This window comes from Copadichromis virginalis, linkage group LG20 (assembly GCF_057382275.1).
Source record: "Copadichromis virginalis isolate Kocher_CV1m ecotype Utaka linkage group LG20, C_Virginalis_male_GT1.1, whole genome shotgun sequence".
In the NCBI taxonomy this organism is placed as follows: Eukaryota; Metazoa; Chordata; class Actinopteri; order Cichliformes; family Cichlidae; genus Copadichromis; species Copadichromis virginalis.
Genome location: NC_140637.1, coordinates 20329048 through 20342552, shown reverse-complemented (window position 1 = coordinate 20342552; position 13505 = coordinate 20329048). Strand labels below are relative to the sequence as shown.

The following is a 13505-nucleotide window of genomic DNA, read 5'->3' as shown; positions in this document are numbered from 1 at the left end:
TTACTTAGCTGGTACATAACTTTTCTGCTTTAGAAGGACATAACCTGGTTAGGTAGTATCTTTGTAAAACTGTTATGTAGCTGCTACATAACTTTGTTACTTTTGAATTATATAAAATTGTTAAGTAATTTCTATTCAATACAATTACAAATAAATCATTTACACTGGTTACTTCCATACAAAATAGCAAAGTTTCTTAAAAGTTACTAAAAGCAGTTATGTGGAACCACTTGACATAACATTTTTAAGTAAATCTTAGGGAGATCTTTTAGGAAGAAATGAAGACAGCACCCAAATTATCAAACACAATCCTGCCTTTAATAAGCACATTCAGTGCATATAAAATACTTTTTTCCAAGCACAACAGCTTAACACAAAGTGCAATCAATGCAACTTGTTACAAATTCCAAGTGAATATTTTGTGCAGAAAATGTAGATCAGTATAAAGTGCTAACCAACTTGTCGTCAAACTAAAATGATTTAAAAAAATGATCCAACAAAGTCCTGTCTTTACTAAGCACATTCAGTGCATATTAAATACTTGTTGACAGACCGAAAAGACTGTAGAGCCGTAGCTTAACACAAAGTGCAATCAATGCAGACAACTTGTTACAACTTTAACTAAATACTTTGTGCATAAAACAATATTTTACTTCAAAGATCAGTGAAGTGCTAACCAACTTGTCTTTCAACTGGTCCAGAAAGCATCCAAATTATCAAAAAAAATCCTACATTTTACAGGACGTTTCAGGAATTATTTTCAAACACTGATAAGCATGAAAGAGCAAACTAAACTCATTTAAAACAGTGAAAATTGGCTGTTTTGTTCAAAAACTGTACTGTAAAACAGTGCTACTCAGTTTTTCAAGTTATGGTTACATCCCAAGTTGCAGACAGCTGCCAAATGTCACATTCTTTGAAATATCAAATCACAGCGGCCTAACCGCTAGAACTTTTTAAAATGTCTGTCATTTTCTGTATGTTGTCAAGTAGCAGTAGAAGAAGTGCAACACCAATTTTTTAAGTAACAGTATTTTGCTAAAATGCAAATGAACATTATTGTTCTCTAAAACTGGTGAATGTTCCCAAGAAACAGTACTGACAATGAAAAAAAGTGTTTATGAACAACTTAACTATACCTGAACGTAAAGCATTCAAACTAAGTTAAGCAATAAGGGCCTCCCGCTTCCTCCTCTTTATTCAAGGAGTTTGTTTCTGAGCACTTGAACTTTGTTTGATAGCTTCTTAGCATCAAGTCCCATCAGTACTTTCTGAAAAAACTCAAAAGTGTACCTGAGGTTGGATGGGTAGCTCATGTTTAAAGTGTAGATCAGGCCGAACAACAACACAACAGCAGTGGCAACATCAGGAAGATCTCTGAGCACAGCGACACCCTCAATTATGATACCAATGTCTTCTGCCGGGTCAAGGTCACGCTCTCCTTCTGGTTTGATGACGTAGATGCCAATGAGCGTCTTCTCCATTTCACTTTCGGCCTCATGGAAGTCCACATCCTAAAAAAATTAACAAGTAAATAAACATAATAATACAAGTTGCAGGGTTTCATATCAATTAAAGGGATATTCCACCCAAAGTGGAAATTTGTCTATTACCATAAATTGCCAAGAGTTAGATAAGTGAGAAAAAAGCATTTTGTAACCAGCACAGTACATTTCTGATCTTATACCCATTGTTCCTGGTGAGCTCAATAATCATGTCGACTGCAAATGAAAAGTAAAAAGTAACACGACGGATTTGCAGGAGGAGGCGATTTAGACTTGGGCCTACATTACGGTTACGCCAAAGCACCCTGTAACCCGCCATGGCATAGCACTTGGATACAACAACAGTGGTTGAAAAAGCCTCTGGTTTCCATAAATAAACACATATTCGAATATCCATGCACCATGCAGCGGCGGCTTACAGTGTTGTATGTGGTAACCATAATGTATTCCCAAGTCTAAATCTACTCCTCCAAATCCTTCAAGTTACTTATTACTTTTCATTTAAAGTCGACATGATTATTGAGCTCACCAGGAATAATTCGTACCATTAAAGAGTCATTTGCAACCAAAATGCTTATAGTTCCCATTCACTCCATTTTTTAAATGCTAGGCAAAAGCAAATAGACTGCTGCCGGATCAGGAGAATTATTGCACTGGTTACAAAATTATTTTTTCTCACTTATCTTACTCTGGGTAATATGGTAATAGACCAATTTTCACTTTGGGGTGGAATATCCCTTTAAGCTGCAAAACAGTAGACAGCTCAGAGCGAGATGAGAGGTGTTGGTCCATCATCTAGATTACACGGCAGAACAACAAAGCAGAAAGACAGTACACTCAGCCCACATTACACCCCAACTGTAATGGCAAGGGTCACTCCCGCATAAGCTTGTGCTTTTATATCTCCAATAATGTTCTAATTTTAACTTTTTGTTATAATCTAATGAATGTGTGTGAGGAAAAATTACCGTCAGTTAAATTTTTATTACTGGAAATTGTTTCTATTTGATTACTTGCCTGATATTCTTTGATCAAGCTGTTCGGATCTTCATTGAGGTAGACTGCAAGTCCTTTCAGCGTACACACTCTTCTCATTGCAACTGTGTCGTTCTGTAAAACATAAAAGCAAATTTTACTTAGCTGAACTTTAAAGACATTTTCAGTTAACTTCAGCAAAATAAATGTATATAATGCTTTGAGAAAAAAAGTCCATGACACACTACAGAAGAACAACAAAATTTAAAATAAAAAAAAATTAAGGAAAGAAGGAACATTATCATTTGAAAAAATGTGACGAGCAAAAAAAGGTAACCACAGGATCCCAAAAAAAACAGAAACCCGACCAAAAACAGCAGCATGAAGAATCCAGTGAGGAAGAGGATGAACAAGAGGTCACACCAAAGCCAGCCTGAACAGAGGATTTTTTTTTTAAAGTAAACCACTGAGTCCACTGATCTAAGGCTTAGGAGGAGAGTTCCAGAGTTTGGGGGCCACAGCAGCAATGATCTGTCACTTTTGGTCTTTAGACTGTTGTGCACTACCAGGCTTTGATCACTGGACCTCAGGGACCTGCTGGGGGTGTTGGGACTGAGAAGATCTCCATTGTATGATGGTGCTTGTCCATGTAAGGCCCTAAGGACCAGAACCAGGATCTTGAAATGAACCTTGAAGTTGACCAGCAGCCAGTGACGCTGGAAGAGAAGCGGGGTGACGTGGGTGTGTTTGGAGGACTTGAACAGGAGGTTTTGCAAGGACAAATGAAAAAACAGTTGTAGTACTAAGCTCAGAGACCTCCCTTTATCCCGTCTTGGTTTGAAAGGTGCCTGATGGCAGTTTATTCTAGCTTCAGCTTTTCTACTGTAAATGCCAAAATTCTCCCCAGGGAGCCGCGGCAAATCCCGTTTTGGAAACGCTACTGTCCTGTAAAAACAGCTTTTAATTCTGGCAATTTTTTTTATAAAGTATCCAAATCAACTTAAAACTTTATTACTGTGACAACACTATCATGAAAAGGACAAAGAATAAACAATCCCATAATACCAACATTAAACTTTACCTTACAATAGAAGGAGACAACAAAATCATATGTATTAAAAGAGGGAATGAAGCATTGAAAAAAATTAATTCCAAACCTCATCAATTGCAGCCATGATTTCTGTGATCTTGCGTCCAGATGTTCCTCCCTTGTTTCTGAAGACTTTGGTCAGTTTGGTTGTGTTGTTGTCCAGCTGTGCCATAAATGTGGATGTTAGCGGGATCGTAGTGATGCGCTGGAATTCAGCATTTATCTGTAAAATAAACAAATGTTTAGCGTGATGGGTTTAAAATATTGCATGTGGAGTGCATTTGCAGATCAACTGATTCAGTTACCTCACGTGGAGAAAAAAGAGCTGGCCATCGGCTTTTAAAGTCAGCTACGAAGGGCATGTCCTGAAGAATTTCTTGCCTCCGGTGAGGAAAGGTTTGGGCCATTTTTGCTTTGATGGTTTCATTGTTGTTCTTCTTCTTGAACTCTGAAAGCAGCACCAACCTTTCTTCTTCCTGACTCTCTCGGGTTTCTCCAGCTGGATAATCAGGGCAGAAATTCACCTCTGCTCTCCTGGGTTTCTTGACTTGGTTGGGATGCACATTACTGTTCCCTCTTCTTTTGAGAGAATTGATGACCAACTCACTACACCCTAAGTTCTTCAGTTTTCCACGATAGTTTGACATTTTATACTTCAAACTGATCTTCCATGCAGAAAATCCAGTTTCTGAACCCTTCTCTTTCAAGCATGGATGCTTTACAACCAAAGCTTGGCAAACATCACTAAGATTGCTGTCTGAAGGGTAAGCTTTGTACTTCATAATTTCTGAAGACAAGCTCTCTAAAATGTCAGACTTGAGCTTTGGTTTTAGGGTTAAAAGTGTTCCATTGGCTTGGAATTCCTGGTTGCCTTTTGTCAATTGCAGCTCTACATCGAAGCTAAACTCAGGTATGCGAAAGTCCAGTGGCCAGGCTTCTGATCGCAGCGTGGAGTTTGCTGAGCTCGAGGAGCTTGATGACCTGGATTCTGGCGATGACAGTATATCTGTGTCATAATCAGGGTTGTGGCCAGAGCAGGGGCTACCCAAGTTAAATGAGGACACACTGCTTTCATTACTACCAGTGGATGTTTCTGGAACACCTGTTTTAATCACTTTTATTTTGTCCATGTCTTTTAGATCAAATGTGGATGTCATGTTAAGGAACTGATTAAAATCTGTGTCCATGTACTGCAATCTGAACTGTTCAGAAACTCCGCACTGATTTTCAATCTCCGCTTTGAGCTCGTTAACATTCTTTGGTATCCCCAAAGGAAGGGTTAACTTGAGTGCGTTGTTCTCCCCCAGGATTATCAGAAGCTTTGTTGGGGCTGTCATTTCTGATGTCCCAATCTCCAACTGTTACTCTAAAAAAATAAGTGCAAGAACATGAGCAGGTGGTTCCCAAACTTCAGTACATGTTACATTTTTTTAGTGGTATTCAGAATTTTGCAGCACAATTTTTTTTCTAGTATTTTTACAAGGCTTGAAACATATCCGAGTAGATTTAAGTTCTGGTCCAACTATTTTTAAGAACCAAACTTTGAGAAGAACTGCTATACAGCACAAAAATTAAATCGGCAACATGGACATTAAAATTACCTGAACAGTGTATGTATCTCTTTAATGTAACCATGCGAGAAGCTCCGACTTGGTAGTCACAAAGTGGATAACAATCCACCAGATCCTCATGTGCAACAAGAGAAATTTCCTTTGGAGATGGGTCAATTTTGAAGGATCCATAGTGTTCAGTGTACCACGAGCTCAGTTTTTTTACTATAAACACCAACGAATCTGCCAAAATACACATCTGCAGGATTTCAGCAAACTCTGGCAGACCCCCCAGTGATCCATGTACTATTAACATGCCCTTCCTGTAGTAGATGCCTGCAACAGACACACTCTGGGCAAGGCTAACTACAGCTGTGTCAGGGTACTTTTCAGCAAGACAATGTGCAATTTCACGTTTGAGAAGTTCTACTGGGACTGCCGAGACTCGTGAAACCTCAAAAGTGGCTTTGCTACAGCCTGATGAATGCATGTAATGGCCAATCATGAGCTGGTGTTTGGTTGACAAAGACAGGGTTATGTTTTTGAAGCAGTTTGTGTGTCTAGCAACTTTTTAAAAAAATGTGTGCTTTGCCTCGAATCTGATTGTCCATAATAAGGCAAGTGGACCAAAATGGCGAATTATTGAGGGATAATGAGCCAGAAAGTGATGTTTTGGCAATGGTCTTCTATCTGGGCATACTTCTTTGTACCTTTGATGGTGGTCTAAAATCTTACTCTCCAGGTATGCAACTGAGTCACTGTTATGAACAGGACACACAACAAGCTCAACAATATCCTTCAAATCTAGTAGAAGTTCCCAAGCTGGTTCGTTTTCAGGTATGTGTTGTCCAATAATAAGTGGCAGAAGTCTTAGTAAACACCAATTTTCATGTGCATTGCCACCAACAGTTTTTTTACTAAGAAAATTGTGAGGCAATTTCTGAGGGCGATTAGTCTGATCCCCTCCTTTGTAGGGAAATGACTGAACAAGTCTATTTAGATTTTCAAAAGTGATGTACTTCTTGCCTATTAGTATTCGAAGGCACTCAGCTATCTCAAAAGGCACAATACCTTCAAAAAGGTCATGTGCAAGATCAGGGGGGAATCCTGTAGTGACCTTGAAGAAAGACAGACTGTCTGCTAAGACACACGAGCTTTTCACACCACAACAAGCTACCCCTGTCTCACGTGCAGTTGCTATGTGTACACGATGGAGCTCCTCAGTTCTCAGAGAAAAGTCACTATTTGTAGCTTTTGATTCAATTTCTGAGCGTGTAGCAGTACAAAACCTGCAAAAGTAATCTCCAGAAAAACTTTCCACAAAACCGGCCAATCCATGAGCTCCGAGGCTGTCTGCCACTACATATTGGACAGTGCCTTTAAAGTTGACCCCTAAATTGTCAATGAACACTCCCTGCTGCTCTAAAATGACAAGGTCTTGCAAAAGTGGCTCAAATATTTTTGAATAGCCAAAGGTCCTAAGGTCCTCACTTTTGCACAAGAGAGCCAAATAAATAGAAGAGAGGGATGAATGACTACCTGGTGGCAAGTTACCTAAAATCCAGTAAACTGAGCAAAGTTTATGCTTTTTCCGTGATGTCCCCAATGGATTGCAAATTTCGAAATCATCAACATAAAGACAAATAGAGATTCTTAGTTCACCGCCTGAGAAAAACTCATTATTTTGAAAATGTAGACCATCTTTATATGATGTATACTTTTCCTTATTTACAAAAGGATTCTGATTGTGGCTAGTGACAAATTTGTTCAGTATGTTTTCTTGTTTAAATATCTGCTGTAATGATTTTAGAATAGGAATATACTGAAAGGTCCTCTTGCTTTGGGAGTCGAGAATGTATTCAATTGGATCAATTACTTCAAAATGTTTTCTGTAATACTGTCTGCGTTTGAAGGCAGTGGCAAGTGTGCCGTCCTTTTCTATGGCTTTTAACAAAGGGTTAAAAGAAACTGCCTTTGTCAGTTCTTCAATAACAGGCTGGTCTAGACAAAGGTTATGATTCTTGAGTATGTCTACAATTACTTGATTTGTCAAAGGCACTGATGCACAGCTTATCAGGTAGTGCAATTCTGAAAGCAACTCGTCAATTGCTATGCTGGGAACATGAAAATAGTTTTCCAACTTAAGTAAAAGAGATGCAAAATTAAGTTCTATTACATTTGCCAAATCTTCAGTCTCACTTGTAGTTGTATCGTGATCAATATTTGCACTTATGTCCTCTTCTACAATAGTGTCTGTACTGTCATCAGCTGATGTTTGGCCTACAATAGTGTTAGCAATACCGATTTTAAAGTCTTTTAAGGTATAAGGATTGTGTTTCCTATTTCGATGAGACTTGAATGTACCATAGATATTTGTTTTGAAAGAACAACCCTCAAACATGCAATGCACAGTCTCGTTACATTTTAGATGGTTGTTAATGTGAGAAAAATACTCCTGCTCCGAAGCTATGTTGCAGCAGGAACACAAATGGCAGTTAAATGTTGCCAAACTCACAGACTTGTCTAGAGTTCTTTGGGTATGTGATCTGCTTAAGTGGCTATGTAGAGCATTCCATGTTTTGAAAACACAGACACAATCAGAATAGGCACATGGATACTGCTGTCTACTATGAACTAACCTGTAGTGTTTTAATAACAGAGCTCGTGATGACACCACTTTTTTGCACAATTTGCACTGCCACATCAACGTATCTGGGGGAGAAGCACAAAAGACATTTTCATTACACTGTCCCTGAAAAAACTAAATAATTTGCACATTGTTAATGTTTCATATTAATCAGTTTTATTTTTAATATTGTATGCTACAACAATGAATTTATTGATCTACATCATCACCACTGCATATTGTGTAAATGTGTGTGTAATCTGACATTAAAAGTCGAGTGAGAAATCCCATGGACATTGTACAACATTAATGCAGTTCATCTTACACCAGCTTACTAAATGCTTTCTGCAAGCTACATCAAAACGTAAGCTGAAATATTAGACAGAAAATACACCCTAACCTGTCTGCTAGCGAGGAGCGCTTCTCCACTGTTGTTGGCTAAAGTGCAACGCAGTCAGGCGTCCGAGTATAAACTTGGCGCGAAAGTGCGTGCCGGACCGAATGCGCTGCCTGTACCGACGCGTACCGACGCTAGCGCTACACTACATTTGGGCTGAAAACAGAGCTTTGCTATTGCAATGGAGTCCCCTCCAAAATCATTTGGAAACTCACGTGCAGCAAGTCCACGTTAGCAAACCTTTACCGGGCAAAACCCTGCCTGTACTCTTTTCTTAGTAGCACTTGCGACATTAACTGACGTGTGAACATATATATGTAGACGGGCTTTACAAGAAAAATGACTTCTTACCTGATTTTTGGACAAAAATGCGGCTGAACCAGTCCACATGGCGAAGAAATAGCAAGCTTGAGAAAGAGGGTGGTGCGCATGCGCATTGGCCCTTATTTAGGCGGGCTCTGCACGCAGCAGTATGTGCAGAGGGACAAACCTGTGAATTTACTCAACAATGTTACGTTGACACAGTTCAATGACTTTGTGTAACAACAAAAAGTAACAACATTTCATTAAATTTGCACAAACACTTTAAGGATTTTTGCAAAATCGAGTTTATTAAGAACAAACAACAAAATCTACTTTAGTAAAAGCAGAGATAGGCTGAGTTCATTTTTTTGAGTGTATATGAGTGACAGGAAAAATATTCAGAAATGCTTTGCAGTTGTTGGCTTTATTGTGACACCATGAAGTATGGCCAAAGTCAGACTACTGGGTTTGATCAAATCACAGAATACACTGGAATACATATTGTGTGTGTGTGTGTGTGTGTGTGTGTGTGTGTGTGTGTGTGTGTGTGTGTGTGTGTTTTTCTAATTTAGTTTTTATGTTCATATAAAATTGGTGCTTTTTCAATTTTCTTTGAATTTGATTGGATTCTAATTTGATCCAAGTTTATTTCTGTTGGTTTTCCACCCCAAACACTCTGAATAAATAAACAATATGTCACTTTACTTTTAGTGCTACTTTATCATTATATGGTATATCAGCTATGCATAGATAAGAGCATGTATGTGAATACGGCAAGGAGTAGTGAATATGTGTGTGATGGTTTCAACCTGTGGCAAACTAGATAGTGTAGTAACTTGGATATTGCCCATTGCCAAAGTGCAAAGACTGACAATTCATTTTGTTCTCTGAGAAAAGAGCATCAATGTGATGTTAATCACTGAAGTCATTTATTTCCCTTAAACTTTGGAGCCAGCTGGAGACTGCAGCAATAACAGCACTCTGATAGCCCTCTCCATGGCCACTCAATCAGGATATTAATTGCCCAGCTATGTCTGGCTGTTATCAATCTCTACCAATCACACTTTATTAAATAAAGATGCAATTACCTTCTGGAACACACTCACTTATAACACTTTATCATTATGTATCTGCAGCTGACAACTCTGCAACTCTGTATATAGATATATATAGATGATCAGCTTTCAACGGACGCACCTCTTTCAACACTAAACACAAAGTCAAGGCTTTCTAGATAAACTCTCCTTTCAGCTGGCATTAGGTGGATTTGAGTAATAAAGTTTATACTCACCCTAGCTGTGCAATAGTTAATACTGTAAAGAATGGTTGCTTTCCTGTCCCGATATACCTCACCATTTGCTTTCTGTCCTTCCCACATCCACAGGGATGACTCAGTAGTTTGCCCTACGCTATGCAGATTATTTAGGGTCTGAATTAGGATCCTTTCAGTCTGCTTTACTGTCTGTATAAACGTGTATAAAAAATATAATGAAATCTTTTTTCTTTAGGTTTCTTACATAACATGTTAAAAGGGAAAAAAGCACTTGGTTAACAGTTGATTGTCAATTTCAAGCACTTTGGAGCCTTAGAGTATGTGTTTAGTTTTATGTTAGAAAAGTGCTTAGAAGTTTCTTGTCTGCAAAGAGAATGTTTAATTGGTTTGAGGAGAAGAAATGTAGCACATAACTGAAGTTCTACTGCGTGCTTTTCAGACTGCCACCAGACTCTTTGTTTCAACTAAACTGCATTTGTCACATTATTTTAATAATTATTTGTGTTTTTTGTTTCTTTGTTTTTGCTTTTGTCCACAGCTCCACACAGATACCTCAAACCAGAACTTGGGCACCACTGTATTTACATCAAAGTACAAGAGACAGTTATACTATATTATGTCTGTGTTCTTTGTGTGTCAGTGATCATACAGGATGATTACTTGAATGCAACTAAGGACTGCACTGTCTTTATTTGCACTTTGTTTTGTGGCATGTACACATGTTTGCATAGGTTTTTAGAGCCCCACTGTTTCTTTCAGTTTGTCAACCCTGTAGACAAAAGGTTGAAACAATGGGAGAGAAAAATGTAAAAAAGGTGAGCATGTTCACATTATCTCTGAAATGATTTCACTTGATGTCTCACATAGCCTTTGAGCACATACAAAATTGAATGCTGGGTTCAGTTTAATTGCTTTTGTGCTGTTATCATCCTCCCACAGAATGGCTTTTATCAAAATCATTATCTAATAGCTGAAAAATTCTGCTTAAAACCCGCACAGCTAGCCACAACTCACTCACATTCTGTTTCATGGTAGCTTAAATGATCCACATCCATTTTCCTCCCACACCCTCAGTTTCCTCACTGACATTGCAGTTAACATAACGGTGCAGCACAGGACCATGACTGCAGAATAAAAAAAGCCGAATATCTGTACTTAATTTCAATGTCAGGGTTCATTTGTCATTATGCTGACCCTCCTATTGACCTTGTATCTGTGGATGACTCCATGACAGTAGCTGACTGAGTGCAATATTTCCCAATTACAATCTTGCCTTTAAATCACCTTCTGACTGTCCTATCTTTGAACAAGGCAAAAGATAATCTAATATGTAACAAATGGTAGCTAATGTCTAAATTATTTAGAAATGCAGTGCCCTCTTATGTCATTCACTTTTACATAATTTCAGTTAGAGTTAATATGCGTTGTACTTTTCACAACAAAGTATAAAACAGTTACAAAATGGAAAATACAATGATGTGGAAAAGAAAGTTTTCATAGGACTCACTGCATGAGTACATTCTTACTCCTCCCATAGTAAAATGTAAATAAGATGATAACTAACATCAGTGTGTTGCTAATCAAATGTACTTGATTGATTGATCATCACCAAGTTTTAGCACCTCTGTAGAAGTAGAAGTTTGGAAGTTGGTCTAGAGCATTCAGGTGAGTGTTAATACAATCTTCCGAGGCGTGTACATGCCAGCAAATTCACCACAAGGTCAGACAGTGCAATGCTCAGAGAAACTACTAAAAGCCCAAGAGTGGCATCTCAGATGCCACGTGCCTCAGTTAGCATGCTAAATGTTAAAGTTCATGACAGTACAATTAGAAAAGGCCTGAATAAGTATGGCTTGTTTGGAAGGGTTACCAGGAGAAAGTATATTCCTTCTAAACAAAATATAGCAGCCCTCTTAGGTTATCAAAGGTACATCTGGGATGTACATTTGTAATCCCAAATTTGGGATGGTTTTCCTGCTACAGGTCCTTGGCACCTTGTATTATAGAATGAAGCCATCTGACTGACAGGTTTATGGTTTAGGCCGAACTTTAGCTAAATCCATCAGGACATTGGTCTCAAACACACACACACAGAGACTGAAGTTATACCAAAAACAATTACTTTAATGTATTATTGAAAAAGGTGGTTCTAAAAGCTCATGAGGTATACTTACATTTTCACAGAACTCCAGTGCTGTGAAACTTAACTTTGAAAGTTTTGCATTTACATTCAATGCTACTGATGCATATTCTTTTGAGACTTCAATAGGACATGCCACTCAGGCAGTTTAAGAGAAAGAAAGGTTGATAATGATTGGGTAAAGGTTGTATTTTAATCCAAAATGACAAAACACCCAATCCAAAGATCCTTTTTGAAACCTAGCCAAGTATTTTTGGCATGTTTCGCTAACCAAGTAGTTTTGGTAGCTTTAACTATCCAAAAGTGAAGCAACTTTTTGATAATAAGACACAGATACTCAGAAATACGAGGTGAAACAAATACCAATCAGTTCTCGAAAAAAACCCCAAAACAAACAAACATAAATTTTAGTAATAATCATTCCTGTCTTGGAGATAAACACAACAAATGCTATGTCTGCACTCAGCAACAAAGTAAAAAGGGCAGAGGTAGCAGTGTGTGGTTGTGACCACAGGTTAGCCCTATTACTATTATTTTGCAGATTAAAGTGCATGCAGCTTAACAGAGGCCACAGGGCATTTCTGACTGTGAACCACTTAAAATGAGGTGACACAGAAACATAAAATGAGCTTTTTAGAAACACACAGTCACATCGCCTGCTCTGGGTTTGGTAGCTTTTTGGACCTTGTGTGATGCAGTTTTGTAACACACTTTCAGGTAGAGAGGATTTAAACAAAGTGATCTTAGTGACATATCCACACCCTCCTTAGTATCCTCCTTGTGCTTGTTTTGTCACACTCAGAGGTGCGAAGTAATAAAGTATAAATACTTTGTTACTATACTTAAGTAGAATTTTCAGGCATCTGTACTTTCTGACAACTTTTTACTTTCACTTCCTACATTTGTAAAAACAAAAATACAAAACCCCCCAACCCATTATCTGTCCTTTCCACCTCTTACATTTTCAAAACAGGCTTGTTACTTTTGGTTTAAGGCACTTGAGGCGAGTTATTATTTCGTCACTGCGGGCCTTCAAACATCAAACCGATTTGAGCCTAAACAGTAACACATGAAATCCTAGTTGTGGATTAATCACCAGGGAATGTCGCATAAAAAGAGATGCAGGATAAACAGGTTAGTTGGCTATACTGTGATGGATTTAAATAAGGGACAGTGTGTGACTGGTACACAGTGACTGTGGTTTCATGGTCAGAGTTTGTTTACAATCAAGTGTAGCAATTTGAAGTGAAACTATTGATGCTCCAATTCATTTACTGAATTCCACCTTCATACCAACTTTATGCCGTCTAGAAAAAAGGCAGCATAAACAGTGTACTATCAGTTAGGGCTGGGCCATATCATACAGTTCACGGTAATACCAGTATAATGTCGGGCAACGATAAGAAAATGAAATATTGCGATAGAATATGGGTAAAACACGCATGCGCAGTGCCTTTGTTTTCATACGCACATGGCGGAAAAAGCATGGTGGTGATGGAGAATGAGGAGGGCGAAAGCGGATCGTTGAATCAAATGGATGAACCAGAATTGGTTTGTAAAAATGCTGCAACTTCAGTGGTGTGGCACTGGTTTAGCTTTCATCCATCAGATACACAACAAAGCACTATTTTTGGTAGCGCATGCTA

General features: G+C 38.4%; 1 protein-coding gene across 4 annotated transcripts; it reads right to left on the bottom strand.

Moving 5' to 3' along the window:
* Positions 1-235: 235 nt before the first annotated feature.
* LOC146684700 (uncharacterized) lies at positions 236-7823 on the bottom strand. Of its 4 annotated transcripts, XM_085443916.1 has the most exons (5): positions 7760-7823; positions 3876-4936; positions 3638-3793; positions 2523-2615; positions 237-1514 (listed from the first exon to the last, which is right to left on the bottom strand). In XM_085443916.1, the coding sequence occupies exons 2-5, from the start codon at positions 4905-4907 to the stop codon at positions 1197-1199; spliced, it is 1599 nt and encodes a 532-aa protein (XP_085300042.1). In that variant the 5' UTR covers positions 4908-4936; positions 7760-7823; the 3' UTR covers positions 237-1196. The 4 variants fall into 4 exon arrangements, with proteins under 4 accessions (XP_085300043.1, XP_085300042.1, XP_085300041.1 ...); XM_085443917.1 differs by lacking the exon at positions 2523-2615 and having other exon boundaries at positions 236-1514; XM_085443915.1 differs by lacking the exons at positions 237-1514; positions 2523-2615; positions 7760-7823 and adding exons at positions 2630-3196; positions 5172-5671.
* Between the last annotated feature and the right edge of the window lie 5682 nt (positions 7824-13505).

What these genes read in the sequence shown, in the direction of transcription:
- LOC146684700 (XM_085443914.1), bottom strand. Translation starts at nt 4,907, where the DNA reads ATGACAGCCCCAACAAAGCTTCTGATAATCCTGGGGGAGAACAACGCA. An exon ending in CTCTTTTTTCTCCACGTGAG is followed by an intron (nt 3,794 to 3,875) that starts GTAACTGAATCA and finishes TTTATTTTACAG; the next exon opens with ATAAATGCTGAATTCCAGCG. An exon ending in TCATGGCTGCAATTGATGAG is followed by an intron (nt 3,197 to 3,637) that starts GTTTGGAATTAA and finishes CTTCTCTTCCAG; the next exon opens with CGTCACTGGCTGCTGGTCAA.